This window comes from Falco cherrug, chromosome 9 (genome assembly GCF_023634085.1).
Source record: "Falco cherrug isolate bFalChe1 chromosome 9, bFalChe1.pri, whole genome shotgun sequence".
Taxonomy (NCBI): Eukaryota; Metazoa; Chordata; class Aves; order Falconiformes; family Falconidae; genus Falco; species Falco cherrug.
Genome location: NC_073705.1, coordinates 39,376,441 through 39,402,836, shown reverse-complemented (window position 1 = coordinate 39,402,836; position 26,396 = coordinate 39,376,441). Strand labels below are relative to the sequence as shown.

At 37.5% G+C, this 26,396-nt stretch overlaps 1 protein-coding gene across 1 annotated transcript in view; it reads right to left on the bottom strand.

Annotated features, from left to right (window-relative positions):
• CTNNA3 (catenin alpha 3) overlaps positions 1-26,396 on the bottom strand; it is a 503,321-nt gene that overhangs the window by 455,426 nt on the left and 21,499 nt on the right. The window contains exons 4-5 of the mRNA XM_005433457.3: positions 20,623-20,789; positions 8,300-8,419 (exon numbers count right to left, since the gene is read on the bottom strand). Of these exons, the coding sequence (XP_005433514.1) occupies positions 8,300-8,419; positions 20,623-20,789 (287 nt within the window). The remainder of the gene's footprint in view (positions 1-8,299; positions 8,420-20,622; positions 20,790-26,396) is intronic.

Sequence of the window (26,396 nt, the reverse complement as noted above, 5' to 3'; positions counted from 1 at the left end):
GATTACAGTTCATATGTTCATAAAATGGACAAGACAAGCCACACAGAAACAGCTTATGTGTCTCATTCTGCGTGTATCTTGGACGTGCATAAGGGGCACTCAGAGGAGTCCAGAAAATCAGTGCAGATGTAAAACACTGTCAATCATCTGATGCACTGTATGCCCAGAGAAGCAAGCTGCCCCTCACTGCAGCAGGATGAGCACAGTTTTGCATCTGTAAGAAATAGTGCTTTAATTATCCCTGTTCTGAACTAAGCAGGAGCCTGCAGCCACTACACTGTGTTGTCTCATCTTTCCCCAGGAAAGGTGGTGTCTCTTCAGCTACAGAAACTGCCTAGGAATCCCATGTGATATTCCAGAATGCAGACCCACGCCAACTGACCAGGACTTCCAGGTGAACTTGGACTGTCATAACTATTACCAGAAGAAAGCAAACGCAGACACCTTTCAGAAAAGATAGTGGTTTGCAGTTCTTTGTGGTCTTGTAAAATATTAGAGCATGCTGAGTGTTGATTTCTGAAGTCCACAGCAAAAGGTGCCTGTTTGGTATCAGCATTTGGAGGCATGAAATTATGCCTTTTATAAATTTAAGGTCAAAGAATGGAATTTCTCAGTGGCTGGCTGAATTCTACCAAAGTGATTGCTTCAGTGCTGTTAGAATTTTACAGCTAACAGGCCAGTATACCCAGAGCTTTGCCTTTAGTTGGCTTCAATCCAATTATTTTACAAAATCATCCATTTAAAGTAATTAACATATTTTAGATCACTAGACATAACGTTAATGCAGCAACACATTGATCTCTCCAGTATTTGTTCATCAGAACTACTGGTGACCACTTGTAATTCTAAAATCATCCCAGAGATTTCAAGATTTTTCCCATTTTGCAGTGGAGCATAAAATGAAGCACTTTGAAAAACCTTTGTCAAGAGAAGAAACACATTACCCAGAATTACAAATACCAAACTCACTAGACCATGTTGGTTTAAGCCTCACAAATCAAATAGAACAGGAACTTTAATCTGAATTTGGAGCAAAAACCATTTTTGGACAGAAGACATTCAATCTGTCCATCTTATGCTCTTAATAAAAAAATATACCCAAATGTAACTTTTTAATAAAAAAAAGCCAACCAACTCCAGCAGTTATCTGTACCAGAAATGTCACAGCTAATGACTGCCATTTCAGAGAGTCTAGGCTCTGTAGCACAGAATTATTCCTTTGTGCATTTTCATACACAGAGTCATTATTTCACCTTTACTCTCGGCTAAATCATATGATCTACTTTAGAGTACTGTATCTGTTGCCCCCATTATTCCTCCATATCAGATGCTCTTTATTTCTGTCTTCCTTGCAAATGTGAGGAAGTCAAATTATTTAGGCCAGATATTTATCATTGAAAGCAGGGCTAGTAGTCACTTTGTTAAACACTCTCTAATCCTAGATTCTAAATGTATGCACCTAAGTCTGGTTAATATCACTGCATCTGCAGCAGCTCAGAGAATACCTTTTTCTTTAAAAATTCTAGTCATTAGATAGAAAGCCTGGTCTTAGAGTCCCTGCTCAGGAAAATCCAATACCACTTTACAGTTAGCAATAGTTTTGCCTTAGGAAAAACTGAAGGAATACAGCTCACCAACTTAATCAAATTAAATCACTTTGCTTCTCTTTTGAGCACTGAATGTTTCCGCTTTGAATCTCTGCATCATCCTAAGTTTGCACTGAATTTTCTTGATATAATAAGAGAATATAAAAGAGAGAAAAATAAGCCCAAATACTGGCTTGTATGGGAGTGGTTCTCCAGCTGTCTCTCACCTGACCATTTTTCCATCATTAACAATCTACTCTGCTACACAAGATCCTGCTTTATTTATCACATAGCCTAATCCACAATATGCTTACTGACATTGCAGACAGTTACAACAGCCACACCCTGAACCATCTGTAGGTAGAAATTAAGCTGTAGTAAAAAGGTTCAGCAAGGACATCCCTGTTTGTACAGCAGATTGTACCTGAAAGAAGTTATCTTCTGCTTTCTTACATCTTTGATTAGGGCTAAATAATTAAAGCATAATCTGCTACAGATCATACCTGAAGACCAATCAAAAGCTACTATTACTTCAAAAGACAGTATGCTACCTGCAAAATGACATTTTTTCACTACTGGCCCTTATTTGCCCAGTGAAGTGTTCCTGGAGAGCAGGAGCAGCAGAGTGAAATTAAAGGTGTCCACTTTGACCTATCACCTGGAACTTGGTTCATCACTGAAAATCTGCCTCTCCCTTTTTTACCATACATACTTACTTACTTCCACCTTACCCCTTACTTCCTCGATTATGATTAGAGCAGTAGATCTGAGCTCTCTTAAAACTGCACTCTATAGAGTCCTGGCTAGGGAATAGCCAATCCTTTTGGTCAACATTTGCAACTAAAAAGGAAGGAGCAAGGAGAGACTAGTGTCACCACAAACCATAGCATTGAGGGATTGTGGGACAGGAATTCATTAAGATGACAAGTATAATTAGCAGCTGATTAAATTAGGTCAGGATAATCAATCACTGGTTTTTAAAAGTGGCTGGGGGAGCTCAGAGTGCAGCACAGCTTTATCTAACATCAACATGAAACATAGTTAAACTACTTTTGCTTTATCAGTGATATCAACTGTTAAAGTACATTTCACAAATACTTCGCATTTTTTTTAATAAACTCTCCTCAGAAATCAAAAGCTATTAACCTCAAATGATTTATTCCTTTTAAGGCTCACCTCAATCCTGCTGTATAAAAACAGTTTTGTTAGCTCCTTCAGAGGACATTGCTGCCTAGCAGAATATTATAATTGTCATATTATCAATTATTGTTTCATTAGTAAGTACCAACATCTTCAGACTCTGACCCCATTTACATTCCACAAATTCTGGTTTTGTCCCACATCAGCACAAACATATAATCTGAAGTACCAGTATATTTAATTTGGGGGTGGGGGGTGGAATATCAGTTTCTAGTCTACGAAAAGACTAGGGTTCTAATCTGAGCCACTAGATACCACTGAAATAAAATGCCCACACATCGCAATTCATATAGGACACACATATGGTACCATACCAAATGGTCAGGTACAAAAATCAGTGGTGTTTGCAAGTCCCCCATGGTATGCACATAAAATTCCTTATCAGCTTTTAAGTCATGCCCTTTTAGTGTTTCTTGCTTAGTTGTTACTGTAATTTAATTACTAGCTGAAGATTACATTTCCTTCCCACTGTTATAGTCAATTTTGTATTGCTTGTTTTTAAGTACCTGGGCACTCCATGGTTAAACTTGAACCATCATCCATCCTTGGCTCCAAAGACATTTTAGGTACATTTATCAAAGACAAGATTAGACTGGAATCTTTTACACAAACTGGGGCACAGGTAGACAGTAACTCAGTTTCACAGAAACAGCACAGACAGCTTTGGAAAGACCAGCAGGGAGCCTTTTTAGCCCTCTGCTCAAGTACCAGGCTCCCTACAAGTCTTCCTCTGTTTTTTCAAGAAGTAAGAAGCAGATTTAAATAAACCCCACACATCTATCTGAACCTCTTTAAAGCACCACTGGTTTTATACCTGAGAAACAGATTTCAGAACCTGTTTCAGAACTTCCCCCCTCCCCCCCCCCTCCTTCCTTTAATTGTATTTCCCTTCCAGCATCCAAGTTTTAAGGTCTTTTTGCCATGGGCACCTCATAACAGTTCAACTCTTTGTATCTTGGAGGTTCAGGGGTTTACATGCTAACTACTTATATCCCCCACAGAAAGGGGGAAAGAAGTTATTTCTCATAATTCTTATTCCGGATGCAAGACAAACCATGATGTCCATTTGCCCCAAATTCCAAAACACTTACACTAGCTCACATGAGAATATTTCTAAGACATGCAAGACAGTTACACTTCATGACTGGATTTTTGACAGGATTTGAGTGACTGCTACTCTCCTTTTACATTTGGTAAACAAAAATATACCTCCCTGTTTCTTTAAATCTCATCCATTTATCACAACTGTTGAAAAAAGCAATTAAGTGCAAATGGTTCCTCTGTGAGTTTTGGATACACCTTTATTGGTCCAAAAGAGGAATCCCACCCACTCTTCAGTTTGTCAGTGTTCATACTTCCAGCAGAAATTTCAATACCTTTTTAAAAGTAGAATACCCCTGTATAGTAACACTTTTAATCACTTACTAAAAATCAACTTCTTGTTATTCCCTCATCACATCAACTAACGTGAGGCTGGATTCTGAGGCCATCAGCTTCAGGCAGCTTTGGCATTAACCACAGAACAAGTATCAGGCACTCAAGATGCAAGTGTGACTAACTATGCAACTACATATACTTCCTAGTTTGCCCCCTAAGGCTTCTTGTCTAATTTACCCAATTTTGATGCTTAGCAAGTAAAAACTCTGTCTATGAGAAGACCAGAAAAACCTTCCTTCTGCTCCTCATGCAGCTGCAGAGTGAGCACACCAGATCTCCACATCACGATCCACACACAAAGAAACTGCTGAACAGTTGTTTTTACAAAGGAATTCTCTACCATGTCTCATTTTTTGCCCTGTCATTTGATTTCTCCTTCCTTCAAATGAAAAAGGCATGAGTTTTTCTCAGAAATCTGACTTCCTACACAGATAGAAAAATTGCATACATGGAGACACAAACTGCTTGCAGCTTAAAATCATGCAAGACTAGCATTACAGACAGACAAATCTAATTGAAGAGCTGTGCTATGTGTAAAACGATGGTGCATGCAGTGCATGCAACTATGTAAAACTACTACGCATGCAGTGCAAAGCTGATGGGGGATGCAAACGTCTTCCACCCCACCATCCTGAATGCATAATCAAAAATTGGGAACAGGGGAATATCAACACTTCCAGGTGGGCAGGGGAAAGGAAAGCCTCTTCACCCATTAAGCAAACCATATAGACACATGGGACAGACAGAAGCGATAGCTAAATGACAGAACTATAATCATGGAGCTGCCAAGAAATGTCAGGTGGCTGAAACCAGAATTGTCACAATTTTTCAGTCTCTTAGCTACTGAGGCTGATTTGTTGTTTGCTTTTTTAAAATGAATGCATAAATCAATTCTTTTAATTACACAACAACATGATAAATAGTTGTTCTTATGTCAAGGGGAGATATAAAGCTAGACTACTGGAAATACAACCTATCCTCTCATTTTGTAATTTATATTGTGTGACTAATTATTAAAAGGAGGAAAGGAAAGAAGGCATTTGAGGAAAAGCCTATGGGAATCTAATGCTTACATGTCCTTAAAATTACTCTAAAGTGAAATCCTAGGGTTGTTTGAAAATTCCTAAACAAGAACTCAACACATCCAACCTTACAGAATAATAGACAGCAGTAGTGCAGTAAATACAAAAGTAAACTAACTCACCCATTTATTAATCCGGGTTGGCAATTCAAGAGACATAATTCTGCCTTTACCCTCAAATACACAAACAAATGTACTGTCATTTTTAAGTTTAGGGGAAAAAAAATCATCAATTCTCATTCAAATTCATTGAATAGCACAAGTCTTAAAAATTTCCATAATAATTCCTGCCCTTTGATGTACATCTCAGTTACTATACATCTTTTAGAAAGGCATGGATTATGGATATAAAGGCTACAAGCAGTGATTAATGTACTGCGCCTCTTAACTAAGCCATCTCAGTAGTTAATTGTCAAAAACATTCATTTGCTTTCTGGTTTGATCTTTTCTGACTTCCTTCCATTGGATCCTGTCATACTTCTGCATACTAGAATAAAGATTTAGTTAAGTACCTCTGTGATATTTCCAATCCATAACCTTTTGCAGATAAACTACGACGACTGAGCTCCTTAAGGTTTCCATCACAACACTTATTTTCTTGAAAATAAATAATTCACCTCTGCCCTGAACTCCCTCCAATTTTCAGCATATTTTTAAAAGCGTTTGTCACACGATAAAACTACCAGATGATAGGTGATAATCTCTTTTGAAAACTTGGCTCTAGTTTCTGGAGTACAGCACTTTGATGAACAAATTTCATGCTCAACACAATGCTATCTTAAAAAGCAAACAGAACAATCAAAGGCAGAGAATAAAAGTGTACTTAATCTATTTAACAAAGAGAAATACCATTTGACTGTGGAAATGAGTCTACATTCCAAAATTAAGACTTTTTAAATGTAAATTTGATCTAAATGATCACGAAGACAACTGCTGGACTGATAATAATGGACTGCTCCGAAGTAAAATAGGTTAAGGGCTCTGCTCCATATCCTGGAAGCATTATTTGCCATAAGCAAAGAAAATTACTGTGTGACCCATAAACATCTTTGATACAGCCCTTAATTTCTTCAGTTTCTAAAGGAACTTCTTAAAACATTTCTAAATAAAACAATCATCAGGAAGCAATCCTAAAAATATTTTAAAACGGGATAACCAAAATGGTTTCACATAGATTCAGTCCTTTAACACACCATTACTTTGAGGGCATACAATCAAAATCTAATAAGTAAACATTAAATTAGCATACCTTTACAATAGGATACTGCTTGTTGTCTGTTCACATACCAAAGTTCTGTTGTCAACTGTTAGATTACCACATTGCTGGAGACTTCTAGGCAAAAACTAAGTGTCCTTGAATTACAGACAGCACTGCTACAGGCATCCAAAAGGCACTCTTAACACTAAGAACAGCAACAGCAGTGATAATTTTTCAGTTTGACAGTTTTTTAATAATTTCACCCTTTGTTTAGTTTATTTTCTTAATGGCATTTTTTAACAATTTAGAAAGATTCAAAGAACAGGAGATGGAACACCCTATCTTCTGTTCTGTGATTGAAAGCAGGAAGTGATTTTACACCTAACACACCTTTAGTACTTCCAAATGCAAAAGCTTCTGCCACCACAGTTAAATGCAAAGCAGGAACAGCACAGGGAGATATACGCATGCCTGATATTAAACAAGGATGATGAGATTCTACAAATGGCTTGAAAGTGCATGGGAAGGGTAGTGAAGATCTGAAAACAGGAGAAAAGACAACGTGTTCAGGGTGAAATGAAGTATGTCATTGAAGAATATTCAGAGTCTGTTGAAGAACCAGATATATATCACTTGAAATAACAAGGAATTTTCCAAAGCTAAGAGTGAGAATTCAGACTAGAGAAAGCTACTCCAAATACAAGTGTGATGATAGCCTGAGAAGTAATTACAGAATTTACACTTTCCTGGCTCACGCTTTCCAAGCCCTTGCAGATGTGACATTTATTATGCTTGACATAATTATGAGATCAGATAACATAAACCCACAGTAGTTGCCAGTTAAAATATTGTCTTTTGGTTGCTGGCTACCCCATATCAAAGGGCTTAAAGAACTACACTATAGTGCTACCAGAATAACAGCTCCCACCACACTGAAACTCACCCAAACCAATTGCTCCCTGACCTCCCTGTCTCAGGAATGAGATATTCATGTGTCCAGATGCCGCCTGTCCCTGAGCCCTTTCCTAATTTTTAACTATCTAATCAATTACCTGATATAAACAACTTGTGGTCTGCCCGCAAGCAAATTAAGTGTTTGACAACACTGACACCAAGCGACAGAATTCAGAAAAATACAAACCAAAACTACCCCTACAGAAATGTTAGAGCATTTCATCAGTACACTCTGAAAGAGGCAGTCTTATTTTACCAAGAACACAAAAAAGAAGTGAAAACCTATTATAAGAGCTATTTTCACAGAATCCATGCATAAGTGACAGAAACTATGCCCAACATGTTAACAATTCAATTTAACTTTGATGTTGCAAGCACAAGTCAAAGACCATGTATACTTCAAAGTTTTACGCAATCTAGCCTCATAAATTCATTTCTAAAGAAAAAAAAATGAGTAGTTTGCATGAACAGTCAATATCTGATGCCATTAACTTCTGTGGATTTAGTTTATTTTTCAAGTCAAAAAATACAAATAGTACTTTTATGCCCTAGATTAAAAACAAAAGAAATTTTTAGCTGTTAATGCAAAGGTTAATAGACTGCTAAGTCTCACTCACTTACTTTACCTATCCCTCTCTCTGTCGAGAAATCAAAACCCACGCAGTCCAACATCATATGCATTAAATAAAATTGTCACTCCTCCTACTGGCTTAGGTGATGACATTACACAAAACATAAAACCCTACGGACAGAACAATAACTCTATCAAACATATTGGGTTTGCCACCCACTATGTTTACACCCAGTATTCTATGTCTTCCTGCCAAGTTTCCATGTTCTTACCTGCTGACGTTTGTATGCTAAATCATCAAGATTTTCCAGATCTTTTCGAAACTTCTGGTAGGTTTTCTGTAGATCAGACTTACTGGATACATTTCTTAAAGATTCAAACGTTCTTTGAAACTGTGAAGGTAAAAACAAAAACCATCATTCACACAGTTGCAGTATGTTTCACTGTATTGGGATTTATTCTATGAATATAAATCTTGAGTATAACCACCTTTTAGACATTCCTACAATTTTGTTTTGAAATCAATCCCAGAATTCAAAGCACAGTACATATGCCCTGTTTAGTTAAATTAAATCTTCTAACTTCATAGGTCAGACTTGCATCAGACAAAATGCTAGTAATCAACACAATCTCTAAAGGTTAGTTCTTTTTCTATATCATGTTACAGGATGGACTATATTCATATAGATTTAAAATATTATTTATTTTCAACTAATAAAAGCCTATGCAACTTTATGCAGGCCATGAACTCATCATTCTATCAAGCATAACAGTAGATCTTATATATAACAGGGTACCCCTTATCAGGTTAATTTATTTAAAAATAATTTGCAAGACCAGATACTCACCTTGGGCAACGTGCTCACGTTCTGCATGAAAGCTGTGACACTGTTAATTAAACTCCATTACAGATCTTAATTTTGAATTTAAAATTTCTTTCATGCATACACTATTATTGAAAATAGTACTGGTATTTTTCAAAGAGATGAACAATACCAATCCAGCTGTAGGGAAATATAATAGAAAGGCTAAGATTTGTGTGAAAGGAGAATGGGAGCTACAGCTTCCTTGCTACCTTCAGGAAATCATGAACCTTCTCCTCTGGACTTTCACTATTTCCCCATCTGTAAATGTTCTTCACTTCACAAGCATGTGACAGCTGTAAAGCTGTAAGTAGTTCAGAAATATCTGTTATCACAATGATTACCACAGGAAGCAAGTCTATAAACATTTATTTACACTGATATAATCAGGAAGAACTACACGTCTTCTAAATCCATCCAAAATACTGACTTAGCTTACTACAGTTGCAGGCCCTGTAGAAGTACCTACTGTAAGCTTGCATGTGATACTGATGTCCAAGGAATGACGCAAAAGACCAAAAGAAATTGACTGCTTTCCATTCACATCTGTAAAATCAAGCCCTTCAGTAGTAACTACAGCACACATTTCTCTATATCTTTGCTAAAACTACAGACATTGAATTGGAAAAACAAAACCTAGGAGTAGAAGAGGAAGAAAAACTCCACTCATCTTCAGTCTCTCTTTAAAAAGCTCACAACAGAACTGACACCTAGTGCTGACGTAGACTGCTCCACAGCATGACTCATTCTGTAGGCATCTGACTGAGATCAAGCCCAAGCTGTACATGGTGTTGAACAGCCACTATTTCCTCTTGGGGGATAACAAACAGCTGCAGTGGATTTCAGCTGATGATTTACAATAGACAGATACATCCTGGAATTTTCAGGCAAGTTAGCACTTCTTGTTTGCCATGTTGCAGCTTTTATTTCAGTCTCACTGCTCTCATAACCAAGATGCAAGTTGAGGCAGTATTTATATCTGTTTGTACTTTATCTTACTGTACCTCATTCAGCACCATTAACTGGAGTTAACTGGAGACTTTCTATTGCATTTGAAATGTTTGCTACCAAAAAAAATAAAAGAAAGCTTTCTCACTCACTCAAAGCATACTTCCCTGAATTCTTTAACAGCATGGGTGACAGAACATAAATGCCAAGGCAAAACCAAAAGACTCTCTATTCTTTTCTGTTTGATTTCATTATCTTTCACCTTTTGTAGGTTCTTTTGTTTTCAGATTTTATCTCTGGCCCAGAGTTGCTCTGAAAAGCCTTGAATTTACAATGCTTGCTTTCACCACTTCTGTTAGATGGAAGCAATTTAATCATAACATCTGCAAGCAAGACCCGAGTATAGTTTAAGCTGACCAAAAGCTATCCATATTACTACCTCTTTAGAAGAAGGGAGTAAGAAACTGCTCATAATATATCCGTACAAGTTCATCATACACCCTCAGCTCCAAACCATGACACACACTTCTCCAGAAATTACCCCAAAGCTGCTGCACCCTGTTATGGGGTTAAGTGATACCGAGAAAAGGTCTTCTGTAATGATTCCCAAACTCACTAAGTGGACATAAGGTACAGTCTTTTTTTGAGTTTGTTTACTTTTTTTTTTTTTTAGTCATAAACATGTTAAACTACAATACAGTTGTAGAATCATCATCCTCCTCTAAGTACGTCCTTGATCCCATAGCTTCAAACCTTCCTGTGGCAGGAACTCTACTAGCAAGCTCACTCACTTCCTTATATCCTGAAGCAACCCAAACATTAATAATGCATTTGGCTCTCTGAAAGGAGATCTAAGAACCAGCATATAAGGATGAGTAAATACAAACCAAATGTGTAACTATAAGGGTAATAAATTTCAATAAAATAGATGGGTAATGGCCAGGAAAATTTAATTCAAAAGTAAATAAAAAACAAATCAGCAATTTTAAGAAAACATACATATGCTCTTTTCACTACGGTCAACAGGAAATCAGAAAAATGTGCATTAGACATACACATGTTAAACTTAAAACCACATCTGGATCATTCCATATCATTCGCTATCTGTGTGAAACACCATTTTTGGTGAATGGCAAGAAACCTCTCTCACTGACACTTTTACTGTCTAGAGGTAAAAAGAAATACCAGTACTGCAAAACTATTTTTTCCCCCCTCTTTCACCAATAACCAAATGTAAATAATCATAAGAGATACACCAGCTCCTTTTTGCCTGTCACTCTTTCCAAAGTACTCTGAACACAGTTTCTGGAAGTTACAAAGTAGCATTCCTTTATTACTTTTGCACTCTGTGGCACTGCTGTGTAACTGCCTGAACTGATTCTTCCTCTGAGGAAAGCTGGACCACAAGTACAGAAGAAATACCAGTATTTCCACAATTTTGAAGAGTTTCTGTTTGTCCAGTTACAGCAGATAACTTCATAGCAAAGATACTGCATAGACAACTTTATAGCTTTTCAAAACACAAGAACTTTACATTACAATATACACTACATTGCTTTCACAATTAAAAAAAAAAAAAAAAAACAAAAAAACCCCACCAAGATCAAGAACTGTAAAACTAGAGCCAAGGACCCTACACTACAACACACAAGGTGGATAACACACCAGATGCTATGTCCTGAACATGCACCATCAAGACATTGATGAATGAAGGTTGCATGCTTATCTGACTGGAAACCCGCACATGATGGATGTCTTAAATTAAGTGCAGCAACTCTCACAAACCCATCTTAGGTATCCTGAAGCAACAAATACTATCAAAACTTGAAAAGCGATGAAGATTCCCAAATGCAAATGGACTACAAGAGTGTTATTAATATGGCTTCTTCATAAGTATGATGCCCCGGATTAGTAAAGTCCTCCAATCTTCTCTCAGATAGTGATCATGGTATCTTGATCATGGATCAAGATACAGGTATACTTACCATCTAAGTAGTAAGTATAACTGTAAGCATCAGGACTAAATTTCCTATAGTCTCACAGCTTATTCACTGTAATGCCAAAGAAGAGATGTGAGCTCTGCAGGAAAGCTTTTTATAAGGGCTGAGAATCCCCTGGTGTCTTTGTAAGTTCCTGATGCTGCCTTTGGTTTTTTCTCCACTATCCATCTACCTATTTTCAGGAACCTTAGAACTTCTGCTCTTCTGTCGTATGAAATGGAAATGAGGCAAGGAGTTCAAAGAGAAGAAGCTGAGTCATAAACAGAGTGGTTGCATAACATTTCAACAGGAAATCATACTAAAATTTTTGTACTGCTTAAGTTAAAATTTACTATGTTCAGTCTTCATTCAAATTATTTTATCCTATTAATAAAGACTTCAAAGTCTCTTCATGTTGTAGCTTAGTTCTGCATCTTTCTGCAAAAGGTTAATATCACTGTTCACTGTTGCTTCCATGTTCAACTGTTGCTACCTTGTTCAGCTCTTGCAAGCAAACTGGTTCGTAATATTAGTATCTGTGCAATAAGTAATGATATTAAAGGCAGTTGCTGTCTGATTTTTAAAGTTTAGTTTACTACATTTCGATAATGTAGCTTTGCAGCTGCACTTCATAGCATCCTTTATGGAATCCCGAAGAAAATAACTTCTGCACTAGACAAGTTTGAGCTTGTTTGGTTCAAAGTAGACAAAATTCTCTCTAATTTTAATGGGATTCCCTTGACAAGCCTGGGAACCTCAACATAGGCCACAAAAATTAATGGCTAATGTCAGCTAAACAGGAGGCCAGAGCACAAAAATATGAGATTATAAACATGCAAAGTACTTCATTGCTTACAATTCAGAGATGTGGGAGGAGACCATTACATATGGAGTACAAACTCTTATTGCTGATAATAACCTTGCAATCTTCATATAAACAGAAAGATGTGTGGGAGGCAGCAGATACTGCTTCTTCAGTTTGTGAATTATGCTATTTGACAAACCACATATCTTTAATGTCATTTGCCTGGGAGGCTAGCTAAGTTATAAAGGTGACAATCAAATGGCCTGCTGCACATCCTTTACTTAGTCTCCTTCTACATTCTTGATCCATATGCTGCAATGCTGCAAAAAGCCAGTCTGTTATTCAAGAATGAGAACTGTCTCTTTTCTGGTTTTTCTAGAGCTGCATAAGTGAAAGAGTATTTGTCTTTCAGAATTTCAATATTATCTTCTACTGCTCAGGGCAGTGAAATAGCACTGAAATATTTTTTCCAGTTGTGAAATATTTCTCTTTATTTTCATATGGATTAACAGAAGTCAAATTAAGGACGAGAAGCCAATTTTATTTCCATTCTGACATAAGGAAGCCATCCATTAAAAAATACCTTTCTATTTTAATAACGTACTGCTTCTTTAGAAGACTATATTATATCAAACGTACTGTTTTACAACGCCAGGACGTAGAGTTGAAAAAAAAATTCAAAAACCCTCTTAAATTCCAATTACTGAAACACATAAGAAAATAGCTGCTTTCCCAATATTTTGCTGTCATGGAATGGGCAACATGCCTCTTCAGAGAGGTTTACAGAGAGTAGGTCACACAGCTTTTTCCATTCAGAAAATATCAGATGATTTTGCTCTTATTTTAAGGTCTGAAGACGTGCATTTTGATAGTAAATCAGATACTGCTTGGTCTGCATGCATTTCATCATGTCTGCCTCCAAAAGCAAGAGCAAGTTATAAAATAAGTTTCTCTAGATCAGAATGACGTGCATGCTTGAGATACAAGTAATTGTTGATCAGACAAGCCATTTTACATTACACTGACTTCATTGCTATGCTATCAATAAATAACTTGCCAAGATAAACTGATTTTCCAAGGTTATTTTACCAGCCTAGAATTTACCTTCCAAGATTAGCACTCTATAGAAGGAAATTTCAGTGTCACTTCCATATTATCCTTTTATAAGCACTGTACTTCAGTGTTAAGGGTTGATGTAGAAGCAAAACACAGTAATAACTACTCAGAAGGAAACAATTTAGCAATGCTCTTTTTTCCTGAATAGGTTCAAAGAGACTACTGCAATGGAGTCCTAGTCACTGATTAGAGCGTGCAGGCATTACACAGTCCAAATAATAATTTAAAATAGGTGTCTGCTTTTCGGATATCCTACCTTCCAGCTTTCCTAAAATAATTTTTAAACTTAATCACCAAACATAATACAGATTTCTCAAACTCAGCTGTACTTTTGGCAACTTCATGCATTCTATGATAACTCCTATGCTACAAGCCACCTTTGTATCATAAATCTCCTCAAGCTTTATGCTTACAACTTACTTCATTTGGAATTTATCTCACAACTTTACAATTATTCATTTCTATGAAAAATTAGTATATATCTTTCATACTATGTATGTTAAACCAAACTAGAAAAAGTCCATCTTAAAGAAAGTCTTACCCATTCAAAATAAGCCCTACTTCTTTCACTCTCCCTCCCCTTACATGTGGGTTTGATATGGAGAAATAATGTGAAATGGGGATAATGGACATGGATTGTGATTGTATGTGTCTGCTTAAGGAATGTGGGTATGGTGACTAGTCATGGGTGCGGTGACAACCACAGTTTTGAGGAGACGCCTGCCCCTCTTCCTCTAACAAAGGGGAGACGGGGAGACGCCTGCCCCTCTTCCTCTAACAAAGGGGAGACGCCTGCCCCTCTTCCTCTAACAAAGGGGCTATTTAAAAGAGAATAAGAAAAGATGAGAGACATTCAAATGCTATCTAGAGGGAGGGAGTGCTAAGTCTCCTTGCTGGAAAAGATTGGGTGGTCACAATCACCTGAAGAAGATCGGGTGGTCACAAGGACATGAATCACCTGAAGAAGATCGGATGGTCACAAGAACATGAATCACCTACAAACCTGCAAGACCACCACATTCCAGGAAACGGACTGATAAGCTAATTAACATACGAAGCGGGGTTTAGGTAACGAATATGTATAGGCGTTAATTGAATATTCATTTGTTCATTGTATAAATGTGAGATGGTTCGTCACTTCGGGTATGCACGCTTGTGGAGGAGCGATCCCCCGTGCATCTGCGCGCAATAAACATACCTACTTTATAACTTTCGAGTTATAGAGTCTAATTCCGCACGTCAGGTTGTGCAAAGAGTTTGTATAAAGCTTAGGATCAAGCGAGTCCAGATAAATCTGCTTTCATTGTTATCTTCTCTTGGTTTGTGTAACCTTCTACAACAAGATGACATGTAGATGAGGGAAAGGCTGTGGATGTTGTCTACCTGGACCTTAGTAAAGCCTTTGACACCATCTCCCACAGCATTCTCCTGAGAAGCTGGCTGCTCATGGCTTGGATGGGTGCACTCTGTGCTGAGTAAAAAGCTGGCTGGATGGCCAAGCCCAAAGAGTGGTGGTGAATGAAGTTACATCTGGCTGGAGGCCAGTCACAAGCAGTGTCCCCCAAGGCTCAGTACTGGGGCCAGGCCTGTTTGGTATCTTTATTAATGATCTGGATGAGGGGGATCGAGTGCACCCTCAGTAAGTTTGCAGATGACACCAAGCTAGGTGACAGTAGTGTTGATGTGCTTAAGGATAGGAAGGCTGTAGAGAGGACAGGCTGGAGCAATGGGTCAAGGCCAATTGAATGATGTTCAGCAAGAAGTGCCTAGTCCTGCACTTGGGTCACAACAACCCCATGGAACACTACAGGCCTGGGGAAGAGCGGCTGGAAAGCTGCCCAGCAGAAAAGGACGTCGGGTGCTTGTTGACAGCCAGCTCAACATGAGCCAGCAGTGTGCCCAGGTGGCCAAGGCGGCCAACAGCATCCTGGCCTGTATCCAAAACAGTGTGGCCAGCAGGACAAGGGAAATGATTGTCCCCCTGTAACCAGCATTGGTAAGGCTGCACCTTCAATACTGAATACCCTTCACTGCAGGAGGGACATAGAGGTGCTGGAGTGTGTCCAGAGAAGGGCAACAAAGCTGGTGAAGGGTCTGGAGCACAAGTCTGATGAGGAGCAGCTGAGGGAACTGGGGTTGTTTAGTCTGGAGAGAAAGAGGCTCAGGGTAGACTTTACTGGTCTCTACAGCTGCCTGAAAGGAGGTTGTAGGCAGGTGGGGGTCAGTCCCTTTTCCCAAGTAGCAAGCACTAGGATGAGAGGAAATGGCCTCAAGTTGCACCAGGGGAGGTTTAGATTGGATATTAGGAACAACTTCTTCACTGAGAGGCTGGTCAAGCATTGGAACAGGCTGCCCAGGGAAGTGGTGGAATCGCCATCCCTGGAGGTATTTAAAGGACATGTAGATGTAGCACTTGGGAACACAGTTTAGTGGTGGACTTGGTAGTACTGAGTTAATGGTTGTACTCAATGATCTTAAAGTTTTTTTCCAACCTAAATGATTCTATGATTCTGATCAGTTTCAGAACCTGGCTCTGTACCCCTGGGGTAGCCTACAAATTTTTTTTGCCCTTTTTCTGTTTTTTAATTTTTTACTGCATGATACCACAATACCAAAACCATCAGAAAGTAATGCAGGGAGCAAGTTAAATTCTAGTTTAAGCAGAGTTACACAAGTCATACCAAATACCTAAATCTGAAGTGTAGGTAAGCCTGAGATTACTTACCTCTCTTATTTTATGTAACTATACTGTTTTTCTCCTGCACTTTTAATGTTGATGAATACCCTGCAGGGAAGGGAGGAACAGACAGCACCATGCCCACAGGGTGCAAGTTCACAAGTTGCTTCTTATCTATAGCCATTCTCTTTTTTTTTTTTTTCTGGTAAGAGTTTTAAATAACTCTAAGCAAGCATTTTATAAAGATCATGCTGTCTGAGGAGTTCATGAAAAATATGAAGACTTAAACAGTAAATCTACAAGCATGACAAGAAGGGAAAAAAGGCAGATAAAACATGTTGGCTCAGCATGATCTGAAATAGATTAGAGAAAGACAGACTGCCAATGTGCTTTGAATGAAATTCTCAGAACTTGTTACCTTCTTGCTGTTCTCTTCTGATCAATAAATTCGAGCAATTCCATTAGTCTGTTAAATTCACTTAAATAATACCGAGCATTACTAACCATAAGGAATGAGGCTGGTAATACAGCTCTGAATCAGAGTGCGGTGCATGAGATAGCCCTTTGCCTGACTACATTTTTCACAACTCAGCTTTTTGATTAGAGACTTCAAACTCTAAAATCAGTACAGAAACTCAGATACAGACAGCTATTTATTTAAACTCTTCCTTGTTTAAAAAAAATTTAAGTTGTTTAAAGAAGCAAAACCTTTCTTATTCTTATCGATATGATGTACTTTATTTTCTCAGTCAACTGTAAGATGAGCTTGTTGTTTGCACTGCACCACCATACTCTTACAAGGCTGTAAATTCCACAAATGGCTAGAAATGTACTGTACCAGAATACAATCAGTCACTGAGAATTTTTACTGGCTTACACGCATTATTTGATACACACTTTGCTGGGTAAGGATTCTATAGAATCCATAAAACAACCAAAATTCTCTACACTTTATCAGTGAAATTTCAAAAAAGCTAATCTCATGTTCACAAAGGTATGGGTTTGGACATTTGGAGTGAAATTCCTACCAGGTTTATCAAAATCTTCCAAAAAGACTAACCTGTTATTTCTAGCTTAAAAGTTGCATTTCAATATTTTGGTGACAACAATATTCTATATCTTCAGCATTATACTCTGTTTTATATAAAAAAATTATTACATAGAAGCCAAAATCAGTCCAAAGTCTAAGTAAAATGTACACAAAATAATACTCTTATAGACTACATAATCTGGAAGGAGGTAAGCGAGGCTCATCTTTTTTCCTAGGTATACTTAGAATGGCAGATGTGACAGGTAACACTAGATGAGGCTTTATATGACAGCTAGTCACATTGTCATTATTTTCTTTCTATTTTTATTCACAGATTACAGAGGAAATTAAAGTTTAATGATCCAGACTGCATTCTGTCAGTAGAAGTATGGTTTTAAATGTTTTGAATGTCAATGTTGGAATTAACCAGCTTTACTGAGTGAGCCAGACTAAAAACTTTCAACATTCTTTGATAAATGGATTTGAAAAAAAAAAAAAGAGATACATAACTAGATAACTCCCCATGAAATACTTATATATTGAATAAGATCTGATTAATACTCTGCAGAGTTCTTTGATGATGCTGGACCACTTCCATTTTATACATACAAACAAAAAAATCTTTTTTGGTTAGAATTTTCATTCCATTTATTCTACTATTACACTACTTCATATATATATATATATATATAATTTTGGCTTAGTCCTTTAAATTTCTTCATTTTATTCTATGAGAATTATAGAGCTCAGAGTTAAGGAAATAAAGGGCAATGAAATTTCTTGTCTCTTAAATGATTAATAACAGCTGTAATATCCATGTCTTTGTGAAGAAGAGGATAATATGGTAGAAGTATTATAATTTTAGAATAAGTTCAAAGAAAAACGGCTAATGACTTTTCAAGAGAGTTGATTTTCAAGTCATATGAACAGGCAAACATTGAGAATATTAAAGCTGATACAGCAAAGACAAGGTCTACTTTCTATACTGCAGCCACTGTGTGAATATAATGTCTTTTTGTTGGAGCAAGTCCACATTGAAAGAAACCTGAATTCCTAAGGGAGTTTTAAAGTATGATAATTAAAGTTAAGGACTTTGAAAAGAGCAAAGTTGAAACTCATTGAAATATTTAATTGCATTTAAATCTGGCTCAGTTAGGCATGACCAAAGTTGTTATAAACTCAAGGATGTTCAGCAGCATATGCTGAAATTAGTCTATCTTCTAAGTCAATTTTCTAATTCGATGTCAACATAAAAAGACACCATTACAGCTAATACCACTGTTGGCCAGTTCAACAGCCAGGGCAGAGACTAAATAAATATGGAAAATGTCCCACCTTCCTCTTAGGACTAGGATGAGTCTTTTTATAGTGGCATTTTGGAGAGTGTTATGCCACACTAATTTATTCTAAGAGTTAATTGATAATTCAGTTCTCACTCCTATTAAGAGGACTAAATTAAAGTATGGAAGAAGAAGAAAACCCGATTGCACATTTTGCAGTTTTGGAGTTTTTCCTGAATGATACTTTGCATTCTTTTATAATTTTCAGTTACTGTTTGTTTTCATTTTCAAATAGAAATCATGAAGTGAATTACATGGTTGTTTAGAAATACTGAAATTCTAGGAAAAAAGTACCTAATTTTAGTTCTCTCATGTAAAATGTATTGAAAGCATTTTAGAAGGGTGCATCTAGGATTATGAAAATACATACCTAAACATGTATTAGGCTACAAATGAAAAATATAATTTAAGAAATCTGTCCACAAATAGCATGAGAGATACAGGCTACTCCTCTTACAGCTGACAAACTTCCTACATACATAACACCACAGAGGCTTCTGCAAGTCAGCGTTCATTTAGTCTGTACTGCATTTCCAACACTGCATGTTTCAAAACCACATTGAAACCCCCACAACATTATGATGAAATACTGTTCCTACTCCAACTGGGAACTAGATTTTCATTCCCCTGTCCTCACCAAAATGAACTTGCTTCAAAACAGTTCCCTTTAAGTCAATGGGTCCTGTTGTGGCATTATTTAGAGGTGTCACTGATTATTCACCTCTGCCCTGAAACATTAAAAAGTCAATAGAACTCTGAATTTTTATCAGTCTGTCACACATTACTGAAGATGTTAGGGGGAAAAAAAAGGAAACACAACCAGACCAGCTCCTTACTCTTCCCAACAAAGACACACACCAGACTGAATGGAGTAAGGAGCCAGAGAAGAAACTCAGTAAACACATTTTTGTGGTCAGACACATGATGCTGGCAAGATTAAAATCATGTTGTTCAAAAAAGGCTGCTCACAAGGGACACCATGGCTGACATTAAAGGAACTTGCATTTATGTACACAGGAAAGTATTTTTATGTTGAACAATAGAAGTGCGGGCATTTTGCCTAATTCAGAAATAGTGGCACAACCACACATTAGTTGTACATGAGAATAGAAGAATTAAGCCATCCCTCCTGTATAAAGACAGGTGGAAAAAAAGATGACCCAAAACACAGCACTATTATGATAAGCACTTTGGTAACACATTATTCCCCTGAGTGAAAAAATTAAGTGAGTTTTAGAGACTAGTTTCTACTGCACAATTTTTAAAGCTTTGTCAGCACTAGGACTTTCCAGTCTTCTGTCTGCAGTGTACAAATATATAGCTGGAGCTGTACACTTGCCAGAGGCCTCTCACACATCTTCTCCCTCTCCTTCTAGCTGATCTTTCTCACAAACTAACTTGAATACAGAGATAGACCCTTACCTACTCAGTTCTTTCCCTCCACAAATACCCACATAAATTTCCAACTTTAAGATTCTCTGCAAATCAATTATTCCCTACTACTGCCATAAACATCAAGGAGGTTTCATGTATAAAAAGCTATAAAACAATTCAAGTAAGAAAAATCAGGAAATAAGAAATAAAAGGAAGTTAAAATGTAACTGTACAGATAACCACCTCCTTCTCCAGAACAAACATGTTGAGCTAAAAGTAGAAGACTATTTTTTGGTACATTCTACAAATCTCACCTAGAATCTACCGTTTTACCAATTGCCAAGGTGTTATGTGCATGAGATCTGCAATTCCCAAATAAAAGATGAATTTTCAATGCAGAAAGAATCACCAGCAGACACTTCCCTGGCTAAAGGGAGTCTGAGTTAAGTCAAATTCTACTCACCACAGTTAAATGTTCCAGTAAGTATGCCACATCAACCATGTCTGCCAGAATTAGAAGCCTTGTGACAGCTGTAAGCAGAGATCGTGCTGCTTGGACAACAGCCTGCCTCTTAGGCAGATAGCAGGGATCACTGGTAAATGCCTCTGCTGATACCTTTAAGGCTTGACCTGCAAAATGAAGACATAAATTCCCTTAGGCTATATTGCAACAACCAGGGGAAAAAAAGCAGTTTAGACTCCATCAGTTATTTGGCAACTCATAAGTACTGCCAATAAATTTGCCATCTCTTTGTTGCCCTAATGCCTTGAAATGAAGGTCAGTTATTACAGATCATGCAGAATGTTCCACATTTTGAATTATGTTCCCTTTCTGTTCTTCTGAATCATTTAATTCTGAAATAATTCCCTTGGCAATCACACTGTTACTCTTAATCGTACACAACAAGGCCAGGGATGCTATGTTAAACTTTTCTAGTCACTGCTTTTTATATTACTATGTACTTTGCTGTCCTTGCTACTAAATAATTCCTGGTCACAGAAGGATATCAAATCTCGTTCTTCTCATTATAAATATAAGTTAATGGAATGAAAATCTCATACACTTGAACATCTGACTGACATAAAATATGTGAAATCTATGCAATGGAGCTTTTAACCGTGCCAGTTGATAACAATATACTGCTCTCCAGCATGAAGTTTTGCAAATGAAATTTAACAGTAAAAACAATGACAAACACCCAAGTTTACTTTCAGCGGTCTGCCACCTAGACTGAGAAATAAAATGCCATTACACTCATTTCTAAAAGCATTTCAAAAGTCTACTATCAACTGAGGTGCTTTGCTAGTGATGGCAAAACCCCGACAGAACTTTACACAGAGCAGCACTGGAAAACTCATCACACAAACACAAACTGCTAAAATAAATGTTTGACCCATTAAACGCTCTATATCAGCTTGGAAACCAAAGAGGGAGAAAAAGTCACAAAAATGAATAGTTTTCGCTGTGCTAAAATTAGGAAACATCATTAGTAAACGTAGCTATTAAAAGACTACATAGACACAAAACCAGCCCTTTGTTGACAACTGCCTTAAGTGTATCCTGGATTTTGGATGCAACAGTCAAGGTAAATACAGCATTTAAGAATGTTAAAGAGTTAAATCCTTTTTTATTATTATGTAATATTCTTTCTACCTATATCTAAATTACCTAAGTCTTGGTATAAGAATGAGGTACGCTTCTCCAAGCAGTCATTTGTGTAACAGGGGGGTTCTACATAGAAAGATTGAGTACAGGAACATGTAATTTTTGTTTCCTTTCATTCTACAAATTCTGACCAGAAGTAAGGAGAGAATATTGCCTGCTGAAATAAAATTCACAGTACCCTTAGCATTGTATAGCTTCACTCAAAGGCAAGAAGTCTGGACAGGGCTCATGCAGGAATGCTATTGGCATGTCTACTTCAGAGTTCTGGTGGTAAAGACAAAACTAAAGTCACACAAACAGTTTTGCTACCTGAACCACGTATGCATTTTTATAAGCTTTGGAGTCCTCAAATCAAAAACTAGGCAACAAGGTTCATACAAAATACATAGAATCATTAATTAATGCATATTCATAGAAATATATACAAACATAGGAATTTCCTGCAATTACATACATACAGACTTTTATGTGCTCTCTCAGTCAGAATTGCATGAGGACTATTTAAGTGCAGCAGTTTGCCAGACTGGTTCTATATGTGATTTCATTTCTCAAGATTCAGAGAAAAAAACAAGTTTTACTGCTCTTACTAGAAACTGCATTTGAGAAAAATATTGAGCAAAAGCTACAGAAATAAACCTACCAATTACTACAGAGTCTCCATACCAGCACCTGAGATAGTACTGGCCTGATTCTCAGAACACTCACTGAATACTTTCAACATGCTGAAACTCATCAGGAACACTGATCTTTAACAGTTCTTTCTGATTTTCTCTTGGATTTGTTAGTCTTTGTGCAAATAATGTATCTTAAGCTTAGCAAACTCCATAAGCAAATAAAAATCACACTAATTTGAGATCTCGTTCTAGCACCTGCTACATCACAAAACAGTGAAAGTAAAATATACCAATTTCTTGTGCTCAGGACAGCAAATTAGAACTTTTATAATGCACTATAGCTGAGCACAACACAACAAATAAAACTACAGGAAATAAAACCCAAATATTAAATAGAATGACCCATTTTTAAGGGTTTTTATTTCCCCATCTGCAATGGGGAGAAACAGCTCTCCAAATGAGTACCATTTTCAGTACTAGAAGTTTCAAAGCAATTATTTGAACCCAGTAATTCTGGGTGGGGGAAGTAAACTGAGAGAGTAAATTCTGCTTACATGCATGTATATCTTGAAGGTGACTACTACAAATGTTAATACATTAATAGCAACTTGAGAAGTTTTAGTAGGAATTCTAACTTTGGAAATTGATTGTGCCTTAATAAGGACGTGGGAAATAGAGTGCACACACACCATCATAAAACTAAAATCCTTGACCATTCATTTCTCTTATGAATTCAAACAGAAAGAAAACTTTCCCAATATCTGAGAGAAAGCAATGTCAATGAACAACAGAAACTATCTCCGTTTTACTTTCATAGTATTTAACTACCATATGTTTGCCCTGCCAGTTATTGGTTTGGAATATCTTAAATATGACATGTTATCTTTCAGGCTGTAAAAGTAAAAGTTAACAACATGTTTTTTATGTATTTGGAGCATATACACTGTAATATTAATTCAGACCATTATAACTGTCAGATTCTTAAATACATTTGCACAAAAGCATGAAGCTGACACATGCAATGTCTTAATAAGACAAGAAAGCATGAAACAACAGAATTTTTTTCTGCAGTTATGATGCGTAAGTGTAGAGCTGTCCACCTTGGACCCTCAGGATTCACTTTAACAAATACTGACTAAAGTACCAGGGAGACACTGTTTCCCACAACAATAAAAACAACATCATCACTGCTTGACTGGTCACCTGCTAATTTTTGAACTTTCTGACCATCTTCAATAAAATCTTTACACAGAGAAAGATATTCAAAGGTAACTACTTATCCACGAAAATGGGAAATCAGGAAGGAGACCAAGTTAAAGCCCTCACTGATAGCAAGCTGGGGCTGGCAGTAAAAGCTCACCTACTACTAAGCTTCAAAGAATCTACAGAAGTGTTGAGATGCAAATTTGAAGGAAGACAGGCTCTCCTTGTGCCATTATTTATGGACTGACTCTCTTTCTCTTTTTTTTTTTTCCCCCAGACACAAAGAACATCTGAAGTGTTTATAGAAAATGAAGAAAACAGCATACAGTATTCTATTACCTGTTATTTATCAGCATTTACTCACAAGATAAGCAAACAGACCAGATTCACCATTATTTTTTCAGTGTCTTGTGCCATCTCAGCAAAGGTAAAGCAGCTGTTAACTTACATTAACTTAACACTTTAATCCAGATTTGCAAATAGATTTGTAGCCCAAGATAAACGTGGTTTGTTAACCTCACATACTTCCCGCGATAAAAGGACAAGTAGCAAATCAACTTGATGATCTTTGGGGAATTTAAAACTTCTCAGGCACAGAATCTGCTGCAGTTCAGAAGAACTTCTGTTGAAAACTAGTTAAGTCTGGAGAAACCGAGAAAAAAAAGTTATGAAGAGAAGGCAATAAGAAAATAATAGAACTAGTTACTTTGAAAGGAAAAATTGGAGTGCAGGGGGAGGGGGAGAAAAGTGAGAGAACCAACCATCCAGAGGAAGATTATATGAAATCCTCAGTCCTGTAGTTCAGCTCTCTGTGATCCAGGGACTTGTTTGGTGTACCACAACTATGTGACCTTAGCTGAGAAAATTTTTAGTAAAGTGCAAGGAAGTACACTAGCTAACATCACACAAGGTAAGTAAAAACACAGACAGAGGTGGAGTTGTAGAGATAGTAGTAATTAGCAGTCAAAGAATCCAAAAGGAAAAAAATACTGACATGACATGTTATGAACCTTAGGCAAAAAGACCCGGGAACTTGCAAGGTAACAACTCTGCAAAACTGAGCCACAGTTCCAAATGAACAACAGAGGCCAACATTTTCCCACATGACTGACAACTGTCTGGTCGGCATTACCAGCAGTAAATACATTCTTTGCTCAGTCACTCATTAGTCTGAGCTATCTACCGTATGCGTTAGCCAATAACCAAATACTTTGTATTTTTTAAGTTCTGTAGATCTTGCTAGTAGAGTCTCTTTGTGCACAGTAAAAGTGGCCCGAACAAAACTGACTCGGAAAGCAGAGCTACAGATTGAAAGGAACAGGTTGGTTAGGAAGGAAAGTACTCAGTTATGAGAAGCCCAGACACGAGTGAATGGTGAGCCTGCAGAGTTAGTAACTGAATGAGTCAGGAGAGAAGTGAGGTACAGCTTAGCTGAGGATAGGAGACAGTGCTGTTACCAGGAATATATAATAAAAGCTGGGACGGAAAAAATAATCTTCTGACAGCACAACAGCTCCTCAGAAACCTCTAATGTTTCCTCCTACCCATAAACACAAGGCTGAACTGCATGTTCACAGGCCCCACGTGATTATTTGCTGAGGTCTCTGCTATTGTGCTTTCCAGAAAATAGCCCTGTAGATTTGTGTGTCTTTCAAGCACCTAAGACACTTCAAAACCTCAAATAGTCCTAAAATCTGAAAATAATACCATTTCAACACTGGTATCTTCTGGGTACTTGAGCCACAAATACAATTAAGGGACTAAAGCATCTCTCATGCAAGGAAAGGCTGAGAGAGCTGGCACTGTTCAGGCTAGAGAAGAGAAACCTCAGAAGGATTTTATCAGTATATATAAATAACTGAAGGGGGGATGCAAAGAAGATGGAACCAGAGTGTTCTCAGTAATGCCCGGAGACAGGGCAAGAGGCAATGGGCACAAACTGACTACAGGAGGTTACATCTAAACATCAGAAAACATTTTCTCACTGTAAGAGTGACTTAGCAGTGGCACGGGCTGACCAGCAAGGTTGTGGAGTCTCCAGCCTTGGAGGTATTCAAAAGCTGACTGGACATGGTCCTGGGCAGACTGCTGGCCCTGCCTGAGCTGGGGGGATTGGACCAGATGACCTTCAGAGGTCCCTTCCAACCTCAACCATACCATGATTCTGTGATCAAGCATGTGAGCAGAGACAAGCCAGAAGGGTCTGAATATGACCAACCCCTTAGAAGTGAGTTGGACATAAGCTGGGATGGCCAGATGAACAGCTATAAAATCATGACCCTAAAACAGAGCTATGAGATACAGCCTAGGCAGATAGGAGCTACAAGCACAACAGGAGAAAATGACAGCTCCAACAACATGATGTTGGAACTTTCTTAAAATGCAGTAGATGGCATGACAGTTTGATGCAATTTCATCCATTTTATTGTAATTCCTATCAAGTGGATGTTCTTCCATTATTACATTTGTCATGAACAATGAAACATGAAAGAATGTGCCCTTTTAGTGGCACAAATAGGGAAGAAGAAAGGTGGCAGTATTCATAGTATTTCAATTATTTTAGACAGTCAAATAAGAAGCAGTTCAAAGAACCAAAGTCAGGACATATCATAACTACGTAACGATTGGAAGGCAGATATTTCCAAGACTTTATTCAGCACACACAAATAGATGACTCCCAAAGTAAATGGTATTACTACCATTAGCTGATCAGTTACTGATGGCTGCTCCTTCTGTCAAATGACTGATTCTTAT